Source organism: Aplidium turbinatum, chromosome 10, assembly GCF_918807975.1.
Source record: "Aplidium turbinatum chromosome 10, kaAplTurb1.1, whole genome shotgun sequence".
In the NCBI taxonomy this organism is placed as follows: Eukaryota; Metazoa; Chordata; class Ascidiacea; order Aplousobranchia; family Polyclinidae; genus Aplidium; species Aplidium turbinatum.
Window position 1 is genome coordinate 2,858,257 of NC_137481.1, and position 26,289 is coordinate 2,884,545.

The 26,289-nt window shown below is 36.2% G+C and overlaps 2 protein-coding genes across 2 annotated transcripts; one reads left to right on the forward strand and one right to left on the reverse strand.

Annotated features, from left to right (window-relative positions):
* Window positions 1-643: 643 nt before the first annotated feature.
* LOC145778766 (pleckstrin-2-like) lies at window positions 644-7,000 on the forward strand. The gene is made up of 9 exons (XM_082590342.1): window positions 644-767; window positions 1,323-1,493; window positions 2,666-2,791; window positions 3,474-3,639; window positions 3,930-4,084; window positions 4,312-4,415; window positions 4,866-4,950; window positions 5,384-5,546; window positions 6,493-7,000. The coding sequence occupies exons 1-9, from the start codon at window positions 726-728 to the stop codon at window positions 6,639-6,641; spliced, it is 1,161 nt and encodes a 386-aa protein (XP_082446468.1). The 5' UTR covers window positions 644-725; the 3' UTR covers window positions 6,642-7,000.
* A 2,112-nt stretch (window positions 7,001-9,112) lies between these two features.
* On the reverse strand, window positions 9,113-26,289 carry LOC145778369 (uncharacterized). The gene is made up of 17 exons (XM_082589843.1): window positions 26,155-26,289; window positions 25,261-25,405; window positions 22,013-22,191; window positions 21,234-21,399; window positions 21,013-21,145; window positions 20,394-20,738; window positions 19,573-19,767; window positions 18,439-18,555; window positions 18,147-18,215; window positions 17,414-17,585; window positions 15,564-15,809; window positions 14,604-14,735; window positions 13,736-13,900; window positions 12,624-12,926; window positions 11,252-11,598; window positions 10,454-10,671; window positions 9,113-9,483 (listed from the first exon to the last, which is right to left on the reverse strand). Exons 1-17 carry the CDS (start codon window positions 26,287-26,289, stop codon window positions 9,113-9,115), a joined length of 3,438 nt encoding a protein of 1,145 aa, XP_082445969.1.

The window sequence follows — 26,289 nt, forward strand, 5'->3', positions numbered from 1 at the left end:
TTTTGCATTAGCAGGTCCAGGTTGTACGAATCATTTATTCATGAGAAGTCAAAACTGGAAATTTTATTTCACTTTGCATAAATTATCGGGTACGTTTCAAATAAATAGCCTTGTAGCCTACAGTAAGCTTATAAGCCCTTTGACATCATGAGGTCTGGCGTTTTCATGTCAGAATTAGCAATGTCTCAATTTTAAAAGGTGCTTCTCAGTGTTTTAATTTCAAGTATAAAAGTGTAGCAACCATGAAGCCCTGTTTTAAAAATAATAGTTATATATTTTGCATAGCGCTGTATCCAATACATATTATGTGTTGCTCTCAGCGCTTCTCAAAGCAGACAGTGTCAGTGCAGCCCTGTTGAGGAGTACCTGAGTACATTGTTATCCTAAATCTGCTCCTTTGTTGAGTGCCTAGCAAAAATAACATTCGGCACTATTTTTAACGTTTTTCGAATGACCTGACAACTTCAAAAAAATTTCTCAAAGCGTTTTTTATTGACAAAAATTAGCAAAAACGTAGCATAATGGTCTTTATAGTTGGTTGAATTATCCTCAAAATATCAAAGTGTGACCAAGAAGTTTTTAGAAAACATCGGCGCCTGAGTTTCTTTCAAAATTCATCGCATAACTCACAGAATTTGACCACTTTTTTTCTTTTTATGAAGTTTGTAAGATAATTTGTGAAAGATAAGATACAACATAAGCACTCTGAAAGCAAATACTTCGTTATGAGTGGGCAAACGTTCTTAGAAGGATTTCTATTGAAAAAGGTGAGATGCAATTTTGTTTGAAGTCGTCAATATGATTGCATAATTTATGACAAACTATTATGACGAAATAGATGGAAGAGTTAGTGCTTCTGTGAAGTAAAAATATATCAACGATTGTCTTGACACAACCACTGCATGATCGATAAGCCAAAACCATCTCAATTGCCTAAAAGCAAATATGGCGTCCTGGTACTGTGTTGTTGTACCCTCAGCACCTGAACATAATCCATTTTTCTCCTAAAACAATGCTAGTCTACGGTTTGCTGTCCAACAAGGACATGTTGTTGTGAATCAGCTACTAAAGTACATTAACAATAAATTTAATTGTGACGCACCATTTCTTTGATGAATAAATTATCAAGATCCTATTTTCTGCTTTCAAAAAGAAGGAAAAAAGCAAAGAATGTTACACTCAGACTAAATTGATGAAAACAGTTTAACGGAACTTTTTGTGAAAAAGTTTGATTTTGGAATCTCAAAACCAGTGTTTACAGTTCACGTTCTTGAATCATTGAATAAGTTTGTGTAAAACAAGACTTTGTTTTTCATGCTCAGGGTCACGTACGTCACAATTGGACGGTAAGATGGTTTAAATTATCCGAATCATCATTGAGATATTACAAGGATCAAAAACATAACGTTCCCAGCGGAAGGATATCTTTGTTGAACGCGGTTCTGACCAAAATACAAAACACAGGATCACCAAAAAGCGACAACACTAGAGAGGTGAGGAGGAAAAATGGCAGCATTGGAATAAGTTGTTCATACGAGAGATGTTGGTATCACACTGGGGTTAGATGCACCAGCAACGGATCATTTGCCAATTAACAAAATCGGCTGATTAAGTAACTTAATCTGTAATTATTTTTCTTTTATTTACCAACCGTAATCCGCTGATTAGAATCGCCGATTACTGATCCAAATGAAATTGTCACAAATTGATTTTTGATTACCTAAGATGACCACTTGAAAAATCCACTGTTGGTGCATATACGTTACAGACGTTTTCAACGCTTTACGTTTTACATTTGTCGACGTGTTTGTTGCCATGATTTAAATTATTTAGGAATTATGACAATTTTAAAGAAAAACGGAATTTTCAGGGTGTTAGAAATCCCCCTAAAACCGATTTAACTTTTTTACACTTTTCTCGTTACACGCTAGCGCTGTATTAATTATGACTCAGAAACATGAAAGTATATTTATGTCGTGCTTTCATTGTCACGCAAAAAGTGACTTCCATCTAAATAGCAACCCTCTATCATACCACTGTACAGTGTACACTGTACAGCAGTGGTTTTCAACCAGGGTTCCGCGGAGCCCTAAGGTTTCACCAGTAAGTCTAGGGGTTCCGCAAGTTTAAATTCAAATTCGAGATTCTATTTTTATTATTATATGCATATTGTTTAAATATAATCAAATATTGATTAGGTTTGCCCCCAATAATAAATTTGCTACACTTTAACACGTTCGCTGCGATCCCGAATTTTCGCTGTTTTCTTGTGGTGCGATTACCTTTAACTTTCTGCTTTCCCGCCAAGTTTTGTCGACATGTTTTCTTCGCTTCAAGGAGTTCTTTCAGACAGTTAAATCGTTTGTACACCGGTGGGTCAAATCAAGTTTCTCATTAATTTTTTTATGAGAATAAATGTAATTTTTTACAGTTTGTATTTTTATTGTACATAAATAAATCTGAACATGAGTATTTTAATTTAATTTTATTAATCAAACGATGTTTTTTGCATAAGGCAATTAAATTATTGAACAGGGTTCCTCGAGCTTTTGAAATGTTTCATTGGGTTCCGTTCCACCCAAAAGGTTGAAAACCACTGCTGTACAGGGTTTAAGAAGTAAGTTTTTTTTGCATTTGACCAACCTTTGTGGTATTGTTCATGCAGTACGTGTTCAAAGTTGTAACGGAAAATGGGATTGAGTATCTAGTTCAAGCCTTCACCGAATCGGAGTTTCGAATATGGACTGTTGCCGTACAGAACGTCATAAACAAAATGAACCACGGCACATCTGTAAGTATTTAATTCACTTTTCTCGACTTGAAGTTTCCAGTTTTAAAAGAGAATTTCAGCGTCAAACGGTAGTTCAACAATACAGCACAATCGTTACATGAGATGTGAAAATATTTCATTTTAAAGTTGTTTGAAGCTGTTCTGAAATCCATCACTGAAACAGAAATCCATATTGAATGGGGCCTTGTAAATCCACGAGTTTGTCTGGGATTGGGAGTGAAACCACATATGACAAATCACAAGGCTCTTTTGTTACTTCGTGGTAGGCTATACTTCCGACCACAGACGTAATTGGATATAATTCACCAAACGAGTGACAAATTGATAGGAGATTCCTAATCATACATCCACCTTAATTGTGACGTCAGAACGACAAAAAGAGCTTCTTGTTTGTGTAATAACAATCATGAATCATAGTTTATTTCCTGCTGCGCTACATCAGAAAGAATTATCATATTTGTACAATATCTTGCTTGTACTGTTGATGCATTGTTTGTGATCTGTATGTGGTCTTAATAATAACGTAAAAAAATTGAAAATTAAACAAATTGAGCAGATTCCGTGTTCGCACTTTATTGTAACCTATATATAACTTTTATTGCGTTAAAATTACATCCAGATGCACTATTTTGTCATTTAAATACATTTACCGAAACTCAAAAAGGTATTTTTAACTTTTTAGGAAATCCCACTCCCCTTTTCTGAGGGATATTCTAACAACAACAACAAACATTCTCTTGACTTGTGTCAGAACGCTCAATTGTTCATGAAAATGGGAAAGCCGCAAGAGGGCGTGAAATTTGAAGAACGAACGATCGAAGGAATCCACTATACACAGGGATTTTCTGGTAAATTACCCGCCTGTTCAACGTTTAACTGCAGACTACAGCACAGCTAAGAATTAAGTGTTTGCTCAAATTCTTGGTTTCGGTTAAGTGGAATGGTAGCCAGAAATATTCTTTTTTTGCTTTCTATCACACGCGTTATGTAACACAAGGCATGGAAGTCTACGCTATTACAAATTTGGTGGTAGGGAGCTAAATTTAATTAGTTAACGCTAAAGTTAATTGATTGAAAATTATGATACTAAGTGTTGTATGTAGGCAATCTTTTAAAAAAAAAATTTTATTGGTGTTAGGCGCGGAACTTCAGCGGTGGTTGTGGAGACACCTCGGTTCAACCACGGAGGCTGCAGAAAAGACAGTGAAAGGGCTGTTGCGGTCTGGGTTGATCAGCTGCCTTACTCCCGATTTAAAAGAAGATGTGTTTTCAAAATCTCAACATTACACGTTGGTAAGAAACTTTTTAATTTACCACTGTCTGATTGCCAGTTTAGTAAACAACAATTTTCTCGATTAATTGGATCTTTTGATGACTTTCAACATTATCAAACTTTTGTTTTGATAAATGGTTTTAAACTATAACTATACCCTGCATTCCGATCAGTGATAATATATATCTATAATGTAAAATAAGATACAACATATAATAATAATAATAAATATATTGTATCACTTCAGTTGAGTAACGAAACGCCACTACAAGCTATAACGTCATCCAACGTCACAATCGACGCGACGAGCGGACAAGATGCAACGTCATCAAAGTCGCAACAAAAATCAAAGTAAGCACGCGTGACCATTGCCAATGTATTGAGGTTACCATTGTAGTTAGGCTGCCGCTCGATGCCGCTTTGCTGATGACATGAAAACAACAATAAGTGGAAACTTTAGTCGCTTCCATTTCGGTCGTCGTCGTGTGAGCCTCTGGGGCCGAGGCCCGAGGGTCTATCATTTTATCACCCCAGATTCACGATGTTCCCGGACTACACTGGAAGGCTACTAGAGAGCAGCCAGTCTTTGGTTTCATCATCATCATTTCGGTAACCGGCTTGTGTCAGTGGTTAAAACCCCTTTACATTCTGTAAGTATGCGAACGTACCAGGATTTATCTCTCCGAGAATTCTCAGTCCGAGGATCATGATTTCCAATGGAATTAATGATAATAATCAAAATATAAAGGTAATGTAAAACGTGCCAAAATTTCTCAGTCGCATGATTGTTCCAACTTTTAGGTCAAAAATAAGCTCTATTCGAGAAGGACTGCCAGCAGATCTCCCCCCTGGTGATGTCATAAAGAAAGGAATACTATTCAAAAGAGTGAGTTAACACATTTGTAGCAAGAATTGACAGCGATAGACACCGTGTTTCGCCCATGAGGCTGGGCTCGTCAGTATCGCACCACATTTTTATTAGTCGAAATCAATTTTATTTTTTTGTAAGTAACTTTACAAAGGAGAAGGTTATTGACACCACATACTTCTGGAACAAGACTTCTGCACAATGAAGTGCTTGTTAACGAATATTTCGCATTGTCTAAGTATATTCCCACAAGTGCGAAATCTACTTTTTTTAAACGTGGCAAACAATGCGTTTGGTATAAATTTCTTTCTGAAAAAAACAAAAGTTTTGTTTATAGTTGAGCTATGTCAAGCTTAACTCGGTTTTTATTGAGCAATTAGCAATCCAGCTTGTATACATTTTAATAATAAAAGTGTTTTTATCTTTGTGATTGAAATTTTTCTAATCACAGGGACACATTGTGCCATCTTGGAAGCCGAGATGTTTCGTCCTACAAAAGTTTCCTGTCAGTTTCTCCTACTTCGACCCTTCGAAGAAAAATCCTAAAACAATTAACAGTCTGTCACTGCACGGCGCTACTGTGTTTTCTGTTGGCACAATTGCAGCGGAAGTTGGTAAGTTGCACAATTAGGCTACGTTGGGTTGATCCATATTAAAAGCATTGAAACTACTTCAAAGTAGCTTTTTGCACTAATACAGCCATAACCTCATAATGGATATAAACTGACACAGCCCGCAGGTTGGCCGTTAATATAACCAGAGTTTTCTACGGAGTTAAGAGTCTTGAAAAATTATTCACTTGGTAGCGTTGAAGTCATGGTTAAAGTAAATGGTGTACAAAGTTGGATAATAATCAAAAACAGTCCAGCCACCACGTGACGTTTAACACAATAAATCAATAAAGTGAAGATTAACTCATGGCCACCTGGAGTTGCGCCTGATTTGTCACATTTTGCAGATTTTGATTACAGCTACTGCTAGTGCTTGACTGACATTTTTTGAGATGTTTTTACTTTTTGCGGTTTCCTAATGACATAAAACTTTTTTGTTGCCTTGGGGAAGCAGTAGCAAATGAGAAAAAGTAAGTTAAAAAACGCAAAATCAGACTGTTATTGAAAAATTAACAGTCTGACTAAAATCTTCGAAATCAAATTTTCTTTGTTTTTCAACATGTGAGGATTTTAAAACCTATTGTGTCATCTGAGGAAAAGAATAAACAAAGCGTAAAAATCTAATTTTTAGAAAGAATTATTTAAACGTTCGCCCAAAGTTGGCAAAACCTGGAAATTTCTGCAAAATGTGACAAATCAGGCCGTATCTTTAGGTGGCCATGATTAACTATATAAATACGATGAACATCAACATTAATTGCTAGTTCACTAAAAATCTTGAAAGCCTGTTTTATATTTAGTTTTCTGACTAACTGTAACTGTTGAGAAGGCCATGCTGTAACTAAAAATAAAATAGCCAAACAAGCAATCTCTGTATTAAAACGAAAATTCGTTTTCATTCGTTTTTACTTTACTGAAATTTTTAACATAACATTTTTTAAATTTTTAGCTTTAAGAATGAAAAATCCTCCTGACCATCTCTTCTGCGTCAAATTAGCATCCGGGACACTATATTTGATGATAGCTTCTTCTGAAAGAGAAAAAGAAGAGTGGATCAATACCATCAAACCTATGTGCAGAAGAAAAACAACTGCGTAGTTGACAATAGACTTGAAACAGTCTCTTGTTTTCACTGCTACATCCCAAGGAGTGTCAATAACTTACCAACACTTTGTTCTTCTTGATTTTATATTAAATGTAAGTAAAAGCTTCGGCGAAACGTGCTTAGCGATGTAAATTAACTTTGTTGCAGTAAAAACTTCATTTGAATAAATAATATGCGAATAATTTTTTTACGATAAGCCTTAATACTGTGCAGTTACAAATCGTTTTTTTCTTTGTTCCAACCTCAAATGCTACAATGTACATTGTTCCGTAACAGAAAACATGTGATGTTTTTGTTGTTGATGCTTTTATGTCATTTGTAATAAAAAGTGCTACACGTTGAACAGATTAAAGTCAACACTATCTGGAATAAGAATAGTCTGCCCTTTATTGCGTTTAGTACTTTAGTATCTTCATCAATGAAGAGTAGGCCCTTTACCATCAGATTTTTTGTTTAGTTGACTGGCTTTGATGATATCCCGTGTCCCCTGCACTTCTCCACACTCAACCAAAGTATAGTTCAGCACCAAAGCGATCACTGACAGCTCACTGCAGTGGAGCAATTACTTTTATCTGAAAACGTTGAAAACAAGAATTAAGTTGCAGGCCATGAAAAATACCGCTGGGCAACTTGTAAAAGCAACTTTTCAACCCCTTACAAGTACAACAGCAAATTACAAAATATCGTGCTATGTAATTTATACAATTTCCATCGTTATTGTGATCATCACCATGTCATTGATTCAACGTCCGCAGACGTTGAATCAATGTAGAAATAACGGAATTTGCTGTCAGGGCATGTGGAAGATGCAGGGTTTGAGCAACGTGGACCATCTCTGTAGGGACTACTCTGCTTACATGATCCATTTTCAAACCGACAGTATCATTTAACTTCCAGATTCCAACCAAATGCTCAGATGTCTTGTCTTTAAGCGACGAATTTAAAATGTTTAGCCAAATTGGACTTAGGCTATTTGGCTTCAACTTCATCTGAGCTTATTTCAGGAGTGGGCATTAGTATGAAAGCATTTACTGCGAGGTATAAGTGGCGTGACTGTACAATAAGACTACAGTAAAAATGCTGTTTGGCTTCTCTACAAACAGTCTACGGTATACTATATTTAATATAACTGCAACATACTAGAAAAAAACCGAAATGGAACAAAATGCAAACCAAAATTATTAGACACAAAAGTGAACAATGTGGTATATAATAAGTGCTGAAATAATGGTAGCTCATATACAGCATGTGCTACTTCAGAAGCTTACGTTGACAGAATCAGTTTGAAAACTGGAATACAGGTAAACCTATGGTAACCTAGTGGCCTATACCAAACTAGATGTGGTTGAAATAAACTGAACTTACAACCTTTTAGTTAAACGGCACCTAAATAAACTTTTCAAACTTCTGGAGGGCGATTCCTTTGCACAAATCTTTACCAGTGCGGCTAAAAAGTGCAGAAACAAGAAAGGGACAAAAACATTATAAAAGTCAGCTTATCTTAAAAAGTAGCTTAAGTGGAAGGAGGGGTTGAACGTGGACAGCAGTTCAATTTCACTTCAAACAACAAATGAGTAGCTTAGGATACAGCAGGCAAACAATTTCGATATCAGTTGTAGCCTATAGTTAGAAAAGTCTCCTTTTTCTTGTCATCTCAGACTTTCTTTTGTTACATCTTCAAGATGCATCTTCTATAACTTCCACATGAACTAAAAGCACAAATACGTTGTGGTAATAAAGAACACTATAAAATAATCTACATACAAAGAGCCATAATAATCAATAATACATAAAAAATAAGTTATTGATCTCGATGAAGGTATTTGATCTTATCTCATGATTAGTATTTGTATATGTAGCGCCAGTATATCCATATGATGCCCTTGGTGCTTCATAACACAGTTTTAGTGCTGCCAAGTGCATTATGGAACACTTCCTTTCGTAAGAGCTTTGGTGTCTTCTTCTTGACTTATCCGTTTCAACCATCAAAAACGTTTCTTGGTTTGTTTGTTTGTTGCAATATATTTACAATATACGAGACCAGAGCGTTTTGTTTTTGTTTTTGTTTGTTTGTTTATCTTTATCCTGCATTGCGGGAAAGCGTACTTTAGCGCTATGCATCGGTGTACGCCTTCCGACATACACCTGACCTACGCTGCAGCCGACAGCAATGTCTGTTTCCGGTTGTCTACTTTACTTATGACTTAAATTTGGTACTACCCATTACTCGAAAATCGATCACTAGGTAGAGGCAATTATCGTAAAGTTTCTTGCCCAGAGAAACAACAGCAAGTGCGAGTGGCTGGAGTCGAACATGCAGGCTCTCGACTGCGAGCCCAACGCGCTAACCACTCGGCCACGGCTGCCGTTGTGAGTCGCTATCATTGTGACGTCATTTAAAGTGCTGTTGCTTTATTTCTCTATCAACAACATGCTTTGCTGAAATGTTTATTGCCTTTTTCGTTCATAAATAAGTATTTTGCTCCTCTGCGACATCACTTCCTGCCATTGCATTTGGTTGTTTTGTGTTTTTCGTCGCTTTCTTGATTTTTTGCACAGTTGTGCCACCTTGAGGCAGAGTTGTTTTAACATTTGTGTCTTTTGATGTCGCACTTTGTCGGCAAATCTTTCTCAGCCTTTGTATGACCTTGCCGACAACACCGGAGTAGAGTACAGGGTTGAGCGCACTATTGATTGGTAAGAGAACAATTGCGGACACAACGTAAGCTACATCATCAATTTCAATTTCACTGGCGGCCAAAAAGGCTATAACTGAAAGAGGAACCCAACAGCAAAAATCCGTTATCAAAAGTCGTAAGATCTTTCTCTGCATAGCTGAAAAGTATACGTAAAACACTGCATTACCAACTGTTGGTAGACCACTTAAAAATAACTTAGCAAAGGAATTAATTCATAAGATCGCGCATCACGTTTTTAAATAAGCTGTTAAACGAGATTGTTCAATAACCGGACTGATTTAATGTAGACAGCTAATGATCAATCAACGCTGGTTCAAACTCCGGTGCATGCAATTGAGCAGAACATTTTAGGATAAGAAGTAATATAGAACGGAAGAAAGATGTTCACAGTTCATTTTAGTATTATTTGTGTTTTTTTAAACGTTTATGAAGAAATATGATTTTTAGATAGTGAAAAAAAACTAAATGTTTAGGCTAATAATTTATTTGTATGCAACGAAGACTTTTTTCGTCACATAAACGAAATTTTTTTTGCACGTATGGCTAGATTTTGTAAATTAGGCTTTGGAATCGGAAAAAATACAATTTTATAGAATTTGATATGAACTGAGAGTTGATTTGATTTTCATTTAATTTGAAATTATCGGGCATATACCCGCTAGTGAAGTGAAAACTGAATTTTGATAATCAGAGTATGTCCAGCTGCAGAAACAGCTTTCACCATGTATCATCTTACTTGGTGAAAACAATAATCCATCTAAAGAAACTTGAAAGCCATCAAAATCATTGACTGCTCTTCGGTCTATTTGTTTAAAAACTTTAAAGATTTTCAAAGTGGGCAAATTTCATCTATCAAGCTCATTGAAGATGAGGAGATGTCGGATTTTGATCAAGAAACGATTTAGTAACATATATGCATCTTTATAATGATAATAGTTAGGTGTAATCGCAATAAACAATAAGAGTCTCTAACTTACAAGAATGCAAAACTGTCAAAAGCTTTAGAAGGTGATGTTTTAATTTGATTATAAATATTCTCTCAGTCAACCAAAAGTCTCAAAAACTTGTTCAGTTAATGATTCACGCGTCCACCTATAATAACTTACCTGCATTTCTTTTGTCTATTTTCAATCTACTATCTTGCCCCAGTCCATTTGTTTGCATGGATTTGCGTTTTGTATGAACGACAATAAAAACATACGCAGTCAAGATGTATGTAAATCCAAGGAAGTTGAAGACTGTAATTGCAAAGGAGAAAGCAAACGCGTCATCTTGTACTGACTGGAATAGTCGAGGGATGCAGACGCTACTGGCGCTGTAGTATCTGCAACACAGGGCTTTGCAAATTTAATTCTAGCCAGTAAAACATGACTTGAAGTTCGAAAGATCGCTTCGAGAGATATTATGAGCATGATTAATTGTCGACTGTGCAGCAGGGTTTTCATGTCGTATCCAGGCTTACACCTGGTGGTTGAAGATTTAGATTAAGTGGATGGGAAGGCAAGGAAGCCAATCTTCATGTCTACTTTCAGGCATGGCTTTAAGAGTCCTGCCAAAGACACAGCCGCATGCTCATGAGCGGTGTCGAACCGGCGCCCTTTCGATTGCCGTTCCAGTCTCTCACCACTCGGCTATGCAGCCAACATACTGGTGTTACCCTCGAAAGGGCACCGTTTGACACTGCCCAAGAGCATGCGGTTGTGTTTTGGAAAGATACTTAATGAAAGCCTGAAGGTGAACACGAAGATTGGCGTCCTTGCCTTTCCGTCTTCTTAATCTCAATCTTCAACCACCGGGAGTAAGTATGGATAGAATAGAAAAATTATTATTGTGTATTCATGTTTTCTTTGACAAGCCACAACTAGGCCTACTAAATGATTAGCCTACTATGTGATATAACTTACCCGAAATATGTGGAAAATCTGAACGAACTTGACAAATTCAATTGATGTACAGCGTTTTGAAATCCGTTCCATGAAACAACATTTTGAATTTGAACTAGAACTTCATCGGGATTTGAGTTATAACCTGGACCGTACGTCACTGACCTCATTGCCCAAGACTTAGCAGAATCAAAGTTTATAAGTGTGTTCTTGAAAAATGATTTCTGTGAAATCAATCCCTCATTGGCGAAGATGTATTGAAGGTTTTCAGTAAGGGGAGCAAGAGCCATCACAAACGCGATAAACCATCCAATCGCAACCAAGATGTAAATTGTGGAGGCTTTTGGCTTGCTAGAAGCTTCGAACGGCTAGAAATAAACAATCCAATATGAAAATTGCAATAAAAGATTGTTGAAAATTATAGTGAAACAACAATATTATTGAATGGTTACAGATGACAATATGTTCAGCTTGAAATGTTAAACATCACTGTACGTTAATATGTGCATAATAAAGTAACGCTAATAATAGCCACATCTATGAAAAAAACAAAACAAACAAAAAACAACACATGTAGACAACATCATCAATTAAGTGAACAGTCAGTTGTGCTGACGCCAGACAGATCGCTACTTCTCAACATCATCAACTGCACCAACCCTCCCGCATCAAGCCGAGAGTATACCTTGCATGAGTGGCATGAATTGCATGAATTGGATGCATGAATTGCATGCACAACATGAATTGGATGGCCAACCAACACGAAGCATGCTTAACACTTGCCCTGACATTTGCCTAGTTATTGCGTAGTTCAGATCACCCTCTCACTGTCTCAAAGATGATAAGAGGCAGAGCCCCTTGGCCATGGGAATAGTGGAGACAGGTTTAAAACGAAGCGGGTATTGCTCGATATTGCTAAAAAAATTTGCGTTTTATTTTGTTTTTATTATAACGTTTCCAATTCTTCTTCTTTGTTTATGCGTCTAGCGTTTCCTAATATTGGTAGGCTACTGTACTCAAACACTATGTACCAGTTGAAATAATAAAATCGCCTTAATTGCCTCAAACAACAAAATCATCAGAACACGCAGTGCTGGTTCAGCTCTTGTAAATTAAACGAACCAAGAAACTGCAAGATCAACCGTCGCTGGTTCAGCTCTCGTGGTGTTTACTTGAGTACACGAATTTTAAGAAAAGCTCTCTGTTCAGGGGCACCGAGATTCCCAGAAGATGGAATACTTCACAGACAACACTTCAACAATTGGAAACTTTACTCTGTCAAACACGGTGACCGGGTTCAAGGTATCTGCAAGTATGCGAAATTGCCAGGTTTTAGCCTCAAAGAAGCTTTGTCAGTTTGAGGATAAACATTCTTACAGTCAACCTATCCTACCTTTACAACAGCATACAGACGACACGAGGTAAGAAGAACCATTGTGATCACGGATGCTTCACTAGACAGCACGACCAGCACGCCCATCGTCGTACAAGCAGTGCTGGATAACCATTCGAGCTTGTGAAGGCAGAATACCCCATCGTATATAACTCCTGCTACGCCGAGCATGATCAGGTATATCCCCATAAGAAGATCCGCTATCGCCAAGTTGAATATCAGTATGTGGCTCGTACGCAATGGAGCAGAACTTGATTGAAGAGAGATTTGAAAAATAGTTCTTGCTTCTCCACAGATAACAATCTGAAACAGGGCGACTTATTTGTATAGCAAACTGACACATTAAAGAAGGAAAATCATAAAATATAGCCTACAATAATGCTAGCATAAATATTTTTGATAAGCTAACAGTAAGTTTTGGAATTATTGAAGGGGTTCTCCAATTTTTTGTTGTTGTGACCAGTATTTTGACTTTGAATATAACTTGAGATCTTGCATGAATTATTATTATATGCTCATATTTATTTCAATAGGTTATTCTACAATGGCTGTGAGATGAGGATAGTGGGACCTCATCGAGCTTCTACTAAAACAAGGAAAAAACAAGATGGAAAATTATTAGTCTACTATATACTAATATTTCTTTCTAGTAATATCAAGGTCTGATGTTTTTGTTGGTTTGCTTTGAATAGATAATCATAAGATCATCGAAGACGTGAATTCAAAAACGGCCCAACTTCATTTTGTTTCAAATTTCGCTTTTTGTGTTTTGCCGATTTCCTTCAGTGTCTTCTAAATGAAACTTGAAAAAAAAAAAACTACCCCAATGTTTCATGTTTTCATTGATTTTAAAAGGGCCCAATTCCAGCAACTGGGCTTCAACTTTTATATAATTTTTCTGCAAAATCTTTAGTGAGAAATTTTTTTAGGTATGATAGGCTACTTTTTACCGGTATATCTACAGTAAGCATATAATCGTTATCGAAACTCCACCATAAAAGCAAATGACTAAAGTATTTAAAACGCGTTTATCTCAAAAGCATCTTTGTGGGAATTAGGCCCTTCTTTAATTCACGAATTCAATTCATTCTAAGTTAAAGTATTCCACATACCATATTTCCTGAAAAGGCCATTAGCCCCATTATCCACACAAGAGCCCGCAAAATCGGATTGGCTATGAGTTGGTATCTTGATGAAAATAAATCCTCATTTCGACCTTCTTCCGTGGTCGGGCATTCGTCGCTGGCATCGCTGCAATCTTCGTGGCCATCAAATACCTAGCAAAACCACAACACATGAAACGCAGGTTCGAATCCTAACTACGTTTCTTATTGTTTGTGTGAACACATTATTTCAGGTTTTAAGGGTTTAATTCATTTCAGCATCATTCATTTTTCTAAGCGGAACAAGTAGGCTATTTATTTAAGTTTAACAAGTTTTAAACAAATTTTTATAAGTAGCCTATTTGGAGTTCACAGTTTTACAAAATTGATTGAGGGAATCTTTATGCTCGGACTGGGAAAGCTTCTTGCAGAGCTTAATCCTGGCAGTTTCGCATACTTGTAGAGAATTTGAACCACTTACGAAGGACAGGTAACCGAGATTGACAGAGTGAAGTTTCCGATTATTGAAGTCTTGTTGTCTGTAAAATATTCCATCTACTTGGTGCCACTGAATTGAAGGAGAGCTAAAAAAACATTTTGACTCTTTTTTGTTTGTTTAAAAATAATGTCTAAAAACATTATTTTTAGACATTAGGCTATTCTTAAACAAATAAAAAAAAGAGTCAAATGTCATGTAAATTTCACTTTGTGTGCAGCTACATGTACTTGAGAGGCTACTGTTATTTCTTTACTCACAAAAAGAATTCATGCTGAAAAAAAAGTCCTAAAGAAAAGATTTCAATGGAACTTCACTACAGCCTCAAGCGGTTTCAGCGCATTACTTTATACATTCAAAACTTATGTTGACCAAACTTACTTCTGCTTTAGATACAAACAAAGGACTTTTGCTTTCGCAGTAAAATCTTCCATCACTCAGGCAACGAATTTCATCGGAACTGTCATCGCAATTGATGTGCAAATCACAAACAGAATCATTATCAATGGATACCTAAAACATATGTTTACAAAGTAAGCTCGCTGCATGCATAAAGAATATAGAAAATTTAAAATTTGTATGAATATTTCCTGAAATATTAAGAGTGTCTTTTGCTTAAAAGCTTTGCTTCATTGCAATGTAATAATCTTTATCTACGTTTTTACTTTTCAAAATATGTTTTAGTGGAAAAACAGTTTGAACGGTCAGTAATTTGTGGCAAGATTTTAGGCAAAGGAAAACGTGAAAAAAACATACATAGAGCATCTAAAAGCAACACAAATTTATACACACCAAGTCTTTCTCAGCGTCTTGCTGACAGAAATCAATGGAAAAGATATTATGCATTGTCCCCTATGCCTATAGATCAGGCAATTGGACTTGAAGCAGAAGATTGAAACAGTCAATAAAACAATCTACCCCAATAATTATGTTAGATAAGCGCCTAACTTGACGAACGAAAAAACTTCAAGATTAAGGGGCGCAGGTTCGACTCTCGGGGTATGCGCTTGAGCAACGCATGTCAAAGAAAGCTCTCCATTCAACGGTATTTAGTAGATGGAATAGACATCAACATTACAAAAACAAGCAGAAACTCCACTCTGCCAATCTTGGTGACCGGGTCTGTGTCAGTGTCTCAAAGCCTCTGCAAGTATCATACGCAAAACTGCCAGAATTAGCTCTAAAAAAAATTTTCTCATTCCGAGGATTAAGATTTCCTCAATCAGTGTAAGCTTTAGATCATGCAAATTTTAGACTTCAAATTATCAAAACTATATTTGCCGTTTATCATATTATTATTGTTACTTTATTTATTAGGTATAAACTACACTAATGTCTCACTTTAGTGTTTTGAAGAACTGGACAATAGAATCTCTGACTGCATCTTGTTATTTCTTCGTCGGATTTGTCGTCACAGTCATAAATTCCATCACAAACTTTACTTACGGAAATGCTGATTAAATCTTGGGCCTGACAGGGAAATCTGTTCTCACAAGAGTCTTCATCTTCTTTCCTAAAAGTACAATCGACTACGCCATCGCACATTTTCTTGACAGAGAAGGTTTGAATATCAATTGCAGCATCAACCTGAAAATTGTCAAACATCTTTAGCAACTTTAAGGGTCATTATAGATGCTGTAATACTTTTTCTATCCTAACTATTTTCCTGTTTCTGAAACTTAAAAATAACATTTAGGCTACTCTTATTACAGTAAACCAGTATTGTTTATATGTTTATACGATTTAGCAAAACAAAAGATGAAATTCGTGGGAATATCTTGAGAGGATCGGCAGGACAGCTACACCAATTGATTATTGAAGGTAATGGTAGAAGGAAAGAAGTGCAGGGGAAGAAGGAGACGAACGTGGGGAGATGATGTAAAACAGTGGGCTGACTTGTCAACAGTCAAGCATCGGAGAAGCAAAAAGAAAAGCGGAAGAACGTGACGTGTGGAAGCAAATGACAGCCAACCTTCGGCTCGGAGGGGGCACATGATGATTATGTACATCCATAGCTTTGAATTATTTACATTTTTTAGAAAAAAGATGATTTACTTTCGTCTATGGTACAGACAAGGCGGAGAGGGGGGGGGGGGGGGGTGACACAGTGCGAACACTTTTCGAAAATGGAAGTAAGGAAATAAGGTAATGGTTTCATTAATCATCATTCCGATAATAAAATGACACAATATTGCATATGGTGTTTTCCTCATACGGGGAATTTGAAAATTACTTTTTTGTTTTTGATGTTCTGTGTTCTCTATCTCTACGAACTAACGTCTCCTCTTCTTCGTATTGCAAAATCTGTCAACAATAAAATTGCTCTATCGTAATCTAGTCAACGTTTTTTAGGATGTTTTATGACTGACTAACTGTTAAATGACTGAATTGATTTTTGTGGCCACGCAACTCATTCCATGTGTTGCTTTTACAGCAACGTAGCCTTCTTCATCTTATGACATCTCCAAGCTGATGAATGCCAAGCTTGGATCTCGGTTCTTCCATCGTCATTTGGTCAGAAAGGCACATTCAAAAGAGATCCATCGCATCATAATCATGGCACTATCATTACAACATGGCCTCTTTCGCTCTTTGACAGTGATTGGCCAGCTCTCACTTTCATTCAGTAGAACACTCCTTACACACATATCAGCATGTGTAATCTTGACTACAGAAGGGAATATTCTTGTCCATATTGATAGGAATGAACTCACCGAAACTCTTTCAGGCCAATTGTACCCTCACGCGATGGCATCCAAGCAACCTCCCAATTGTCCAATCATGTCACCAAGATAGCAATGGACCAGCACGACGCCGATTTCTGCACCACCAATTGTCAACAGTAGGATCCGAAAATACCTTTATTCTGTTAGTTATATGAAACATGGCAAATGGTTTTGCCGTAGTAGTGGTTAAGCAACAAGTTCGATGACGTTTTGCTGCTGTTTCCTGTTGATGACGTCATTAAATTTTGGTGTGTTGGTGCAGAGTGCCACTCGCATGTAAAGGAATCAAATTATTTTTGATTTTTGTTTGGATGTAAAGTTAGCAGGAAAATCCTGATTCTCTAATTATTCCTTTATAACTATCACAAATGATTCAGCATTCCGACATTCCCTAGAAACAGCTCTCGCACCCCTCTCGGTTAATATACAGTATGATTGTTAAAAACTGATAAAAAGACAACTCACTGAAACGAGACAACGAAACGTTTCCCCAGTGATTTGAACTCCTATGGGCCGGCACTGGAGTTCTGAATCATTCCTGCATCCTATGGAGCACTCATCATCCACATTTCCATGGTTACATTCTCTTCTCCCATCGCAAAACACTGCCATATCTTGTGAACAAGCAGTTTGGCATCTTTGAAGTTTAAGAGAACTTTCTAATAATTCTCTTTTAGAAAACCACAGCTACTTTGTGGTTTACCACGGAACTTAAATGATCCGATATGATGCTCATTTTAAATTTCCTTAGATAGGGTCTAGGAGTGTGGTATCGTTCATGCAAGTAAAAATTTAAAATTTGCTTTGCATTTAAATTACTAAAATTGCTTTGTTAAAATCATTACGAGCCAAAAAAGTGTGATGGAATTGCTTGAAATTGAACTGAAAATAGAATAATAATAGCGGGTAATGTGCCTAATCTTGAGTTTTCGTTTTAGGAAAAGCTTTTTGTGCAAATAATTCAGGAGAAAGTGATGCCACTAAAAATAAAAATTTAGTTATTTACAGTGTTTTGAAACAGATCGAACATGGAATTTACTTTTGGCCTAAAAGCCCTTGTTCCCACACAATGTTCTTCAAACCTACAACATAATATGTTAGATACGCTTAATTTGCTCATATTGTTATACAGGGCGTTCATAAAGTCTTGTTACAATTTCAGTTCTCAACATCTTGAAATTGCACATTTTTTTCAAACCTGCATTTTTGGCCTTTATTAATTTCTTTTGCATCCGCACAGTTCAGAGTTACTCCGCAGTATTCACTCCTGCAGAAAGAAATCACAAGTGTATTTTTTTAAAACGTTACATTAAACCATTAAATAAAGTTACATTGGTTGCTGTTTGTCTAAAAGAAAACTTTAAATAGACTTTCAGTTCCTTTCATTACATAACTTGTGGTTGTATAAAATAAAAAACAGTGCGGAGTTATTGAAACTTTTTCATTCCTTGCATAGCCTATCAGCATAAAACAAGGTGATTATTAATTACTTTTCGTCTATGTTATCTTCGCAGTCAGCGATGGAATCACACACAGAAGTTCGGTTTATACACTTCCCATTTCCACACGACACTTCACCAATAGCACAAGGATTTTCATTCATCAATCTAAAGAAGAACAATCAACTAATTAGAGTATGACATGTGACAGAAAACCCTGTAATGACTGAAATAGTGCGGCCAGAAAATTGATGAACAATACAGTTCTTGCTGTCCCTATGCTTAGGCCTATATATTGGAATTTAGAAATAAATATCAAGAGGTTGTTCTAACCCATGTTTGGCAGACAGTGTTGTTATTGCAATTGAAGAGGGTAATTTTAAAAGAAACAAGTCCAAAATTTTTAACTTAAGTTTCCAAATTCAAGACAGAGTTTAGATACTTTTAAAACAAAAAGTTTTGCGTGTCGTGAAACCTCTGACATTCCAAAGTGGACTTCGACACTTTTTTCGTGCTGATATTTTGCAACAACAGACTGTTTAGGTGACTGTCAAAAGCACTTTTTTAACACCAACTTCAAATAGAAAAATGTGACTTAGGCACTTTTAAAACTTCACTCTTCAATTACAATGGATGGGATAGTGGGACCACAAAAGCGCTGTTAGTGGAAGTTATAGCAGCCAATTTTTAATACCCACAAAAATTCAGTTTGATTTGGTTTTGATTTTTATTCTCGAAATGACAAAGTTTTTGGGATATTATTTCTGACAGTTTCGCATACTCGTAGATGCTTTGAACCGCACTGACGGGATTAACAGAGTGAAGTTTCCGATTGCTATTGAAGTGCTATTACTGAGAAACTATTTCTTCCACCAGGTGTCGCTAAATGGAAAGCAACCTTGAAGTGCGTTGCTCAAGTTTACATCCCAAGAGCCGAACCAACGCCATTCGATCTTCAGTCGGGTGCTTAACCTTCGAGGAAAAAATAAATAATTTCCGTATTGAGGGTTATGTGAGTTTTGGAAGAACATTCCTTTCGGCAATGCAACGAACAGAATGAGCTACAGAGAGTGGAGATGTAACTGGCAAAGTGTAATGACATACTGTACTATAAAACGATTTTTTAATTTGTTCACGGTGATATGTTATGTCAAAGAAGCCAATGATAGACATTTTGTCACTTACGTGTTTGGTATACTTCGCACTGTCACATCATCACATATTGATGGAAGATCTCCTTCGCACAAACACTCATCTGACAAATCAGAGCAATCAATGATCCCATCACACACTTTACGTCGAGGAATAATCATGGATTGATCCAAGCAATGAAAACAAAGGGATTCCTTGAAAGTGGTCGAGGACAGAAAACGCAAATCGCTAAAATATTATAAAAATATTAGTGATTTCAAAAATCTTCACCAGTTCAATGACGGAGTGGTTTTTGTTATCATCTGTGGTAAGTTGGGTTCGACACCGGGTCAGGTCATAATGAAGACTTTGTAAAAGGCACCGATTGTGTTCTTTCTTGCAACAAGTAGTAATATAATTTGATCACAGCCTAATATAGGCTAATATAAAAGTTTAAAAAATACTGTGTAGTCGTCAAAGAATTCACACTCTTCCAAAACTTTAGAATATTGTTGCCTTTGTCATTCTGTTCAAGTCTTCAATGAAGTTGAATAGGCTGTGCGCGGCCCAAGATTCCATAAGTGAGTTAGAAATGGCGCTATGCTGAACAGGTTTGGGTACTCAAATCTCATGATAGAGAAATGTTTTTGATAAAAAAAAATAGTCTAGCATGCTCAGGATTTTTTTAAAATCTTTTTGGGAAGATGTATGAAAAATCATGAAACCAAATCAAGACCGCTAGGCCCATGGCTTAAACAACTACAGTACATACATAACAGTCCTGAAAAAGATGTTGTAATAACAAAGTGTGATACAATAAACTTATAAAATAGTATCAAGCAAATTAAGTTGTAAATACTTAAATAGTTTCATACCTGGCATTTCTGAATCCTGGACTTGAAGAAAAACACAAATCTTCGCCTTGATCGCAATCTCGTATTGCGTCCCATAACATCGATTGTGGAATTCTGCAAAACTCCCTGTTTCTCAGACAGCGGAATCCTATTCCATCCTCCCATTCATCATCTTCCTGACAACCATTACAAGGATCTCCATCGCACACCGAAGATCTCTCAACACATTGATTATTTTGACAGCGAAAATATGCAGGACAGTCAAAGTCGCAGTGAGATAAGTTCAGATAAGATATCGGGTTGTTGCACAAAAACCTTCTGCTTGCCGAGCAGGTGACAATGCTGAATGTACCGAACACTCTTTGCCTGGAAAATTGAAATTAATCATTTAAAACAGTAACGGACACATTTCTAATTACCATTTTTTAAAACAATTAGCATTATTTTTATTAAACTGATGCCAGCACTAAACGAAGCTTACTCTTGTAGACTTTTGCTCACTGGGGTTCTTATTATATAGTCCTGTGGTACCAATGATTTAACTAACCTAATGTAGGCTAACAAGCTGTTATGAAAGATTATATCACAAAAAGGATAATCACAAAATTGCACCTACTGTATGAGAAATATATAAAAGTACCTCAATTCAGTTTGATTTTTAATCTTGCAAATTGAAGTACTTGTGATGACATCATTGTCAGCTGATGGTTCGCAAGTTACGGTTTGGTCACAGGCGTCATGCCAAATATTTGCTTCATAGAAGCAAGGGATACCTAATAAAGCAATGTAAAAATACAGTTGTGCAGTAATTGTTCAATTGTATCTACGATACAATATTTTTTATAATTATATTTCACATACCCACAACCGTAGCATTGAATCCATCTTTTGCAATGGGAAGGCGTCGATCACTGTATGCCGGATCACCAGAATAATATTCTATGGTTAAAGTTCCACTTGTTGAAAAAATCACCAAGTTATTTGCGGAGTCAACGCCAAGTGGAATTGTTCTGCATCCATCAAACACCTAAATGGATATGTATGAGATGAATATCATCAACATTACAAAAAGAGTGTTTGATGCCGAATAACGTCAAACACCTAAATGGATATGTCGACGGTCGAAAACAAAAAAGTCGTAAGTGCATTTTTACACTTTGGAGTAAAAGGCAAAAAAAAACATGTTTTTTTTGAATTTCATTAATGCTTTTATTTGGAGCATTAATATCTGTAACTATAGTAGTAAAATAGTAGTAGATAGCCCAAAGTGCATAGGATTTGAAAATGCAAAAAAGGGAATTTCTCAATGTCACTTACAACTTTCTTGTTTTCGACCGTCGATGTATGAGATGAATATCATCAACTCTACGAATAGAGTGCTTGATGCCAAATAAAAAACCACAAGACGCAGCAATTCAACAAATATTGTCTGAGAAACCTTTGACCTTTGGCCTTGGACCTGCGCCATTGAGAAGATAATTTGGGCCCGGTACCAATGAGATCCTCTGGGTCAAAATCAAAACAAGTCTATAAAAAACGCACTATATCCAAAGAATGCGGAGTGCTTTTTAAAGTCATTGGAAATATTTACGGGGCCTTAAAATCCTTCAAATCACTCCAACGAAATAAAATTTATTTACCGTTAGAATTTCTTTGTTAGTGTTTATGTTGAATTGATGGATGGTAAGTTTAACTTGAAATCCTTCTGGTGCCTTTAACAGCCATCGGCAATTTAAGTTGTTCGGAGATGGATCTGGCCAGGTAGGAGTAGCTAGGACTTGATCCTCGTTGGTGACAGAAATATTGGCAACACATCTTACTACAGCAAAACAAAATTCAGTGAGTAAAGATTGTCACAAAGGAGCCAGAACACCTTTTTTGTTGATACGTTGATTCCATGACGAAAGTTTAAAGTGTTTTGAAACTGTTGTTAAACTTTTAAAGGCAACCAGTAAATACAAAACCTTTCACAGGTGGAAAAGTGTAAGTGAAAATTTTTTTGTAAGTGAAAGCTAGGGACAGTGTAACCAATTCTACCATCCCCAGAAAAATCAGTAGCCTACAGGGGTGGTAAATATCTCATCTGCAAGTGGTTTACTATCAATGTGGAAAATTTTATTTTTAATTTTTCAAAAGTTTACTTTTTCCGTTATTGTGGAATTGAATACTTACAATCCACACCTAAAAATGTAAAAGTTTACGGCATTTACACCGCTGCTTTTCAACACAAGTTTGTTTTTATCAACTACTCACTTGGAACGCAATAAATTATCTGCCGATGAGCGATAGTTTAGTCAACAGAAATGCAATTAACAAAAGCGTTTATACAATACATTTGTATAGTTTGTAAATCATTAAGTCAATAAAAGTCTTGATTTAACAACATAATGCATAAAGTTACAATATTTTATTTGCTTTTATTGGGTTCCCATACAATTTCTAACTTTAATGTTAATACCATAGTTATATTGGCTAGAAATTTAAGTTACGTCCACAGTCAGACTGAGAGTTCTTCAACTACCTATCATGAATTTGTCACAGAAAACCAAAACACGCGGTTGCCAAAATAAACAGAAAACTCTTGTTTTCACAACACTAAACTTCCAGCATTAAATCTAACACAATATTTTCCTAGAATTACTTCTCATTGTCCGATCCTGCCCAGGTTGGCTATCAGTTCGAGTTTATTGTTATTTACTTGTGTAAGTTGCTTGAAATCTGGGTCGCACATGCTTTGGAATATAATTGAACGATGAGAATTGAGAAGAGTACTTCAGTATAAGAATTCTATTCAAAGAATAGAAAGTTTTTGGCAACAAAGGCCTTTCTCTGAATCGCATCAAAACTTCTTCGTCTTCGTATATCTGCTCAATAAATAAAATCGATTTTTTTTCTATTTACAGTATCATTAAAAGCACTTATTGGTCAATTTTGATATATTTTAAATATGACCAGCACGTCTTACTAAAGCTCACAAATGGTAATATGAGATAATTGTTAGAAATAAAATGGTCGGAATGCCTGATTACTCTAATGAAAAATAAAGAGCCCAAAATGAAGATACTAAACTCATGTTCAGCAAACTTGCTACATTTTGGGCTCTTTATTTTTTATTAGAAAAAATTGTGCTTTTTTATTATCATAAGGTTTGTTCGATGCCAGTTTTGACATGAACGTGTTACATGTGTTGCTATTGTACACTAAATTGAATATGGAAATATGTTTCAGACTGGTTGAGGATGAGCTAATTAAAACAAAACTGATATAAACTTGACTGATAGCTGCGTCTAAGCCACAACAAGGTAAACCAAGCAAGTAACTGGTTTACATGTGTTTTGTTTTTTTCAATTATATAGGCTAAAAAACAAACAAAATCCGCTTAAAAACAACCAGTCAAAACGAACGCAATGGTTGGTATGGGTAGAAGAATATTTCAGGATTGATTTCCTGTGTCAAAACAATTGGCAAGCATCTGTTATTATTTGATAACAACGCAAAGGGCTTGATTCAAGTCCGGGCTCAAGATCACGCGGCGCTAGTTCGACTCTCGGGGTGTGCGCTTGAGCAACACATTTCAGTACTGCTCTCCATTCAACGGCACCTAGTGAATGGAATAATTCCCCCGCAACAACAGTTCAACAATTGGGAAAGTTCACTCTGCCAATCTCGGTAACCGGCCCTGCCTCAAGAACCTCTACAAGTATGCAAAACTACTAGGAATAACCTATCAAGGCTTTGTCAGTCCGAGGATAAAGATTCAAAAATCAACCAACCATTTGACAACAGTATTTTAAAAAGTAATTGCTGAAAAAGATGTTCCATTAGCGTTCAGCGAAAGAGTGAGGTTCAAAGATTAGAAATAAGTTGAATTGAAGCTTGAAGGTGCTGCTTCACTTGATTGAGACTGCTACCAGCACTTACAGTTAATGATGCCTCTCGAAAATAACCCTGTTCAATTGTCAGTCTAATCCAAAATCCAGCGGCAGCTTTTACAACCCAAACACAATTTTGATTGGGCAAATACTGAAGCGGCCATCCAGGAGATGTTAGAACTTGTAGTTCACTTTTTGCTGTAGCATTAAATCCGCAATTTTCTAAAAATATAAACTGTACAAGTAAAGTCGAACAGCAGCCTCCCGCCAGTTTATGATGAATTTGTTGCACAACCAATAAGAATTATTATTTTACCAGGCATTTCATGTCTTGCCTATTTCCTGGTTGTTTAGCTACTTGTATGCAGGCCGAAACAAAGCTAAACAAATTGCAATTGATTGTAGGGCTATAACAATATGTGGCCTGGCAAAAACGAATACGTTTTGACGGAATGGTGCGCTTTTCCAACTGCAATACACCGTGAAGGCTGAAGAGTAAATGTGGGAAAATATTTACCGAAAAAAACACCTTGATAAACATTGCTGTGGATGAAACTCTTCTGGTAAATATTTTCTCCCATTAAAAAAGGAAAATATTTAGGTGGAAAGATTTTATCAAGGTTGATTTTTAGAGGGAATATTTAGGTTTACCAGGGTTGATTTTTTCTGTTTTTTTTTGACGATAATCGTGTAAAGTTGACCAGACTTAAACAAGCATTGTTATTGGAATTTTGCTAGAAACGTTAAAGGATAAATAAATCTATCTGAAGCGGAAACTACAAACCAAATTTCTGTTTGTCCTATAGCCTCATCCACGCTTACCCGGCAGCCCTGAAAAAATATTAATAATATAAAATCAATAAAAATAAACGCAAATTTGTTCACACAAATTTAAAATTGCATCTATAAAAATTTTTGCTACAAAGTTGCTCCAACATGGTAGCCTACTGTAGATAACTTTGACTCAAAAAAATGAATAGAAACGCGATAATTGGCTTAAGTCGACTGTTTCTTACTTGTAAACGATGTATTGAATCCTTTGTGGTCTTTAGGAGTTAAACTTGAAACGTAAAACTTTATTTTAAGAGACTTATTATTTGAAACATATGTCCGCGTGCTTGAAAATGATGGTGGACGAGTTGCAATAGATCCATCATACACCTGCATTAAAGTATTGATATATTTATGAATAAATATTAAAAAAATCGTTTTCATTTTGCAAGTAGTTAACAGTCAGTAAATTGTGCTAAATTAGGAAACCTAGTTTTACTGTTCTTGTTTGATCGTTCTTTTGCATTAAGTTTTGCCACATTGCGCTTATGAGAATGGTAACGTGATACTCTATCACAATTTCAAAATGTTTAACTCGGGCTGTTTGAATCAAAGTTAGTTGAAGTTCGTTTGGTCACAACTGCCAAGTCACGCATTGGACTTTTTACTATCCGCCATGATAGCTCAGTTGATTAACTTCGTATGTTCTTGGGGGGCAAGTCAGAACAAACGTTGCGTTTTAAAATTGTGCTGTAAAGTTAATTATATAGAAAAAAGAAATATGAAAAAAATTTAAACAATATTCGTATTGTTCATATAGCGGAAGTTACATAAGATTTTGAAAATTTTTTTCCCTTTGCCTCACTTTTTCCTAGTGTTATCGAGTCGTGGTAACTTTTGATATTCTTATGACATAACAGGAATGACATAAGACTTTTATGACATGATCCTCCATGACCTGGGTCAACATGTTTTGGTTGTGTAGAGGCTTGCGAGCACTGAGAAATCTGTCAGGTAAGCAAGATCATGGAGCTCTCATACTTGATTTGACTCCAGATGAGCTGCCAGATCAAGATTGACCCATCCCCAGCGGGCATATGAAACTACTACTACTGCAATGACATGCTACGTTTATTTACCGTGAATAAGTCAGTATCATCGTCAATATCGAGAAATTCCATCAGTAATTTGATTTGAAATCCTTCATGAGCTGTTAAGGTCCATAAGCAGAGAAACTCGTCCTCATTTGATTCTGGCCAACCGAGTGACGTCAT

Bases quoted from the DNA above. Each gene is read 5' to 3' on its own strand.
- LOC145778766 (XM_082590342.1), top strand. From the start codon at position 726: ATGAGTGGGCAAACGTTCTTAGAAGGATTTCTATTGAAAAAG. The intron at 768-1,322 runs GTGAGATGCAAT...TTTCATGCTCAG, and splicing joins AAGGATTTCTATTGAAAAAG to GGTCACGTACGTCACAATTG. The intron at 2,792-3,473 runs GTAAGTATTTAA...TTAACTTTTTAG, and splicing joins AAATGAACCACGGCACATCT to GAAATCCCACTCCCCTTTTC.
- LOC145778369 (XM_082589843.1), bottom strand. From the start codon at position 26,289: ATGACGTCACTCGGTTGGCCAGAATCAAATGAGGACGAGTTTCTCTGC. The intron at 25,406-26,154 runs GTAAATAAACGT...ACTTTAATGCAG, and splicing joins ATGATACTGACTTATTCACG to GTGTATGATGGATCTATTGC. The intron at 14,736-15,563 runs GTGAGACATTAG...CATATGTTTTAG, and splicing joins CAGTTCTTCAAAACACTAAA to GTATCCATTGATAATGATTC.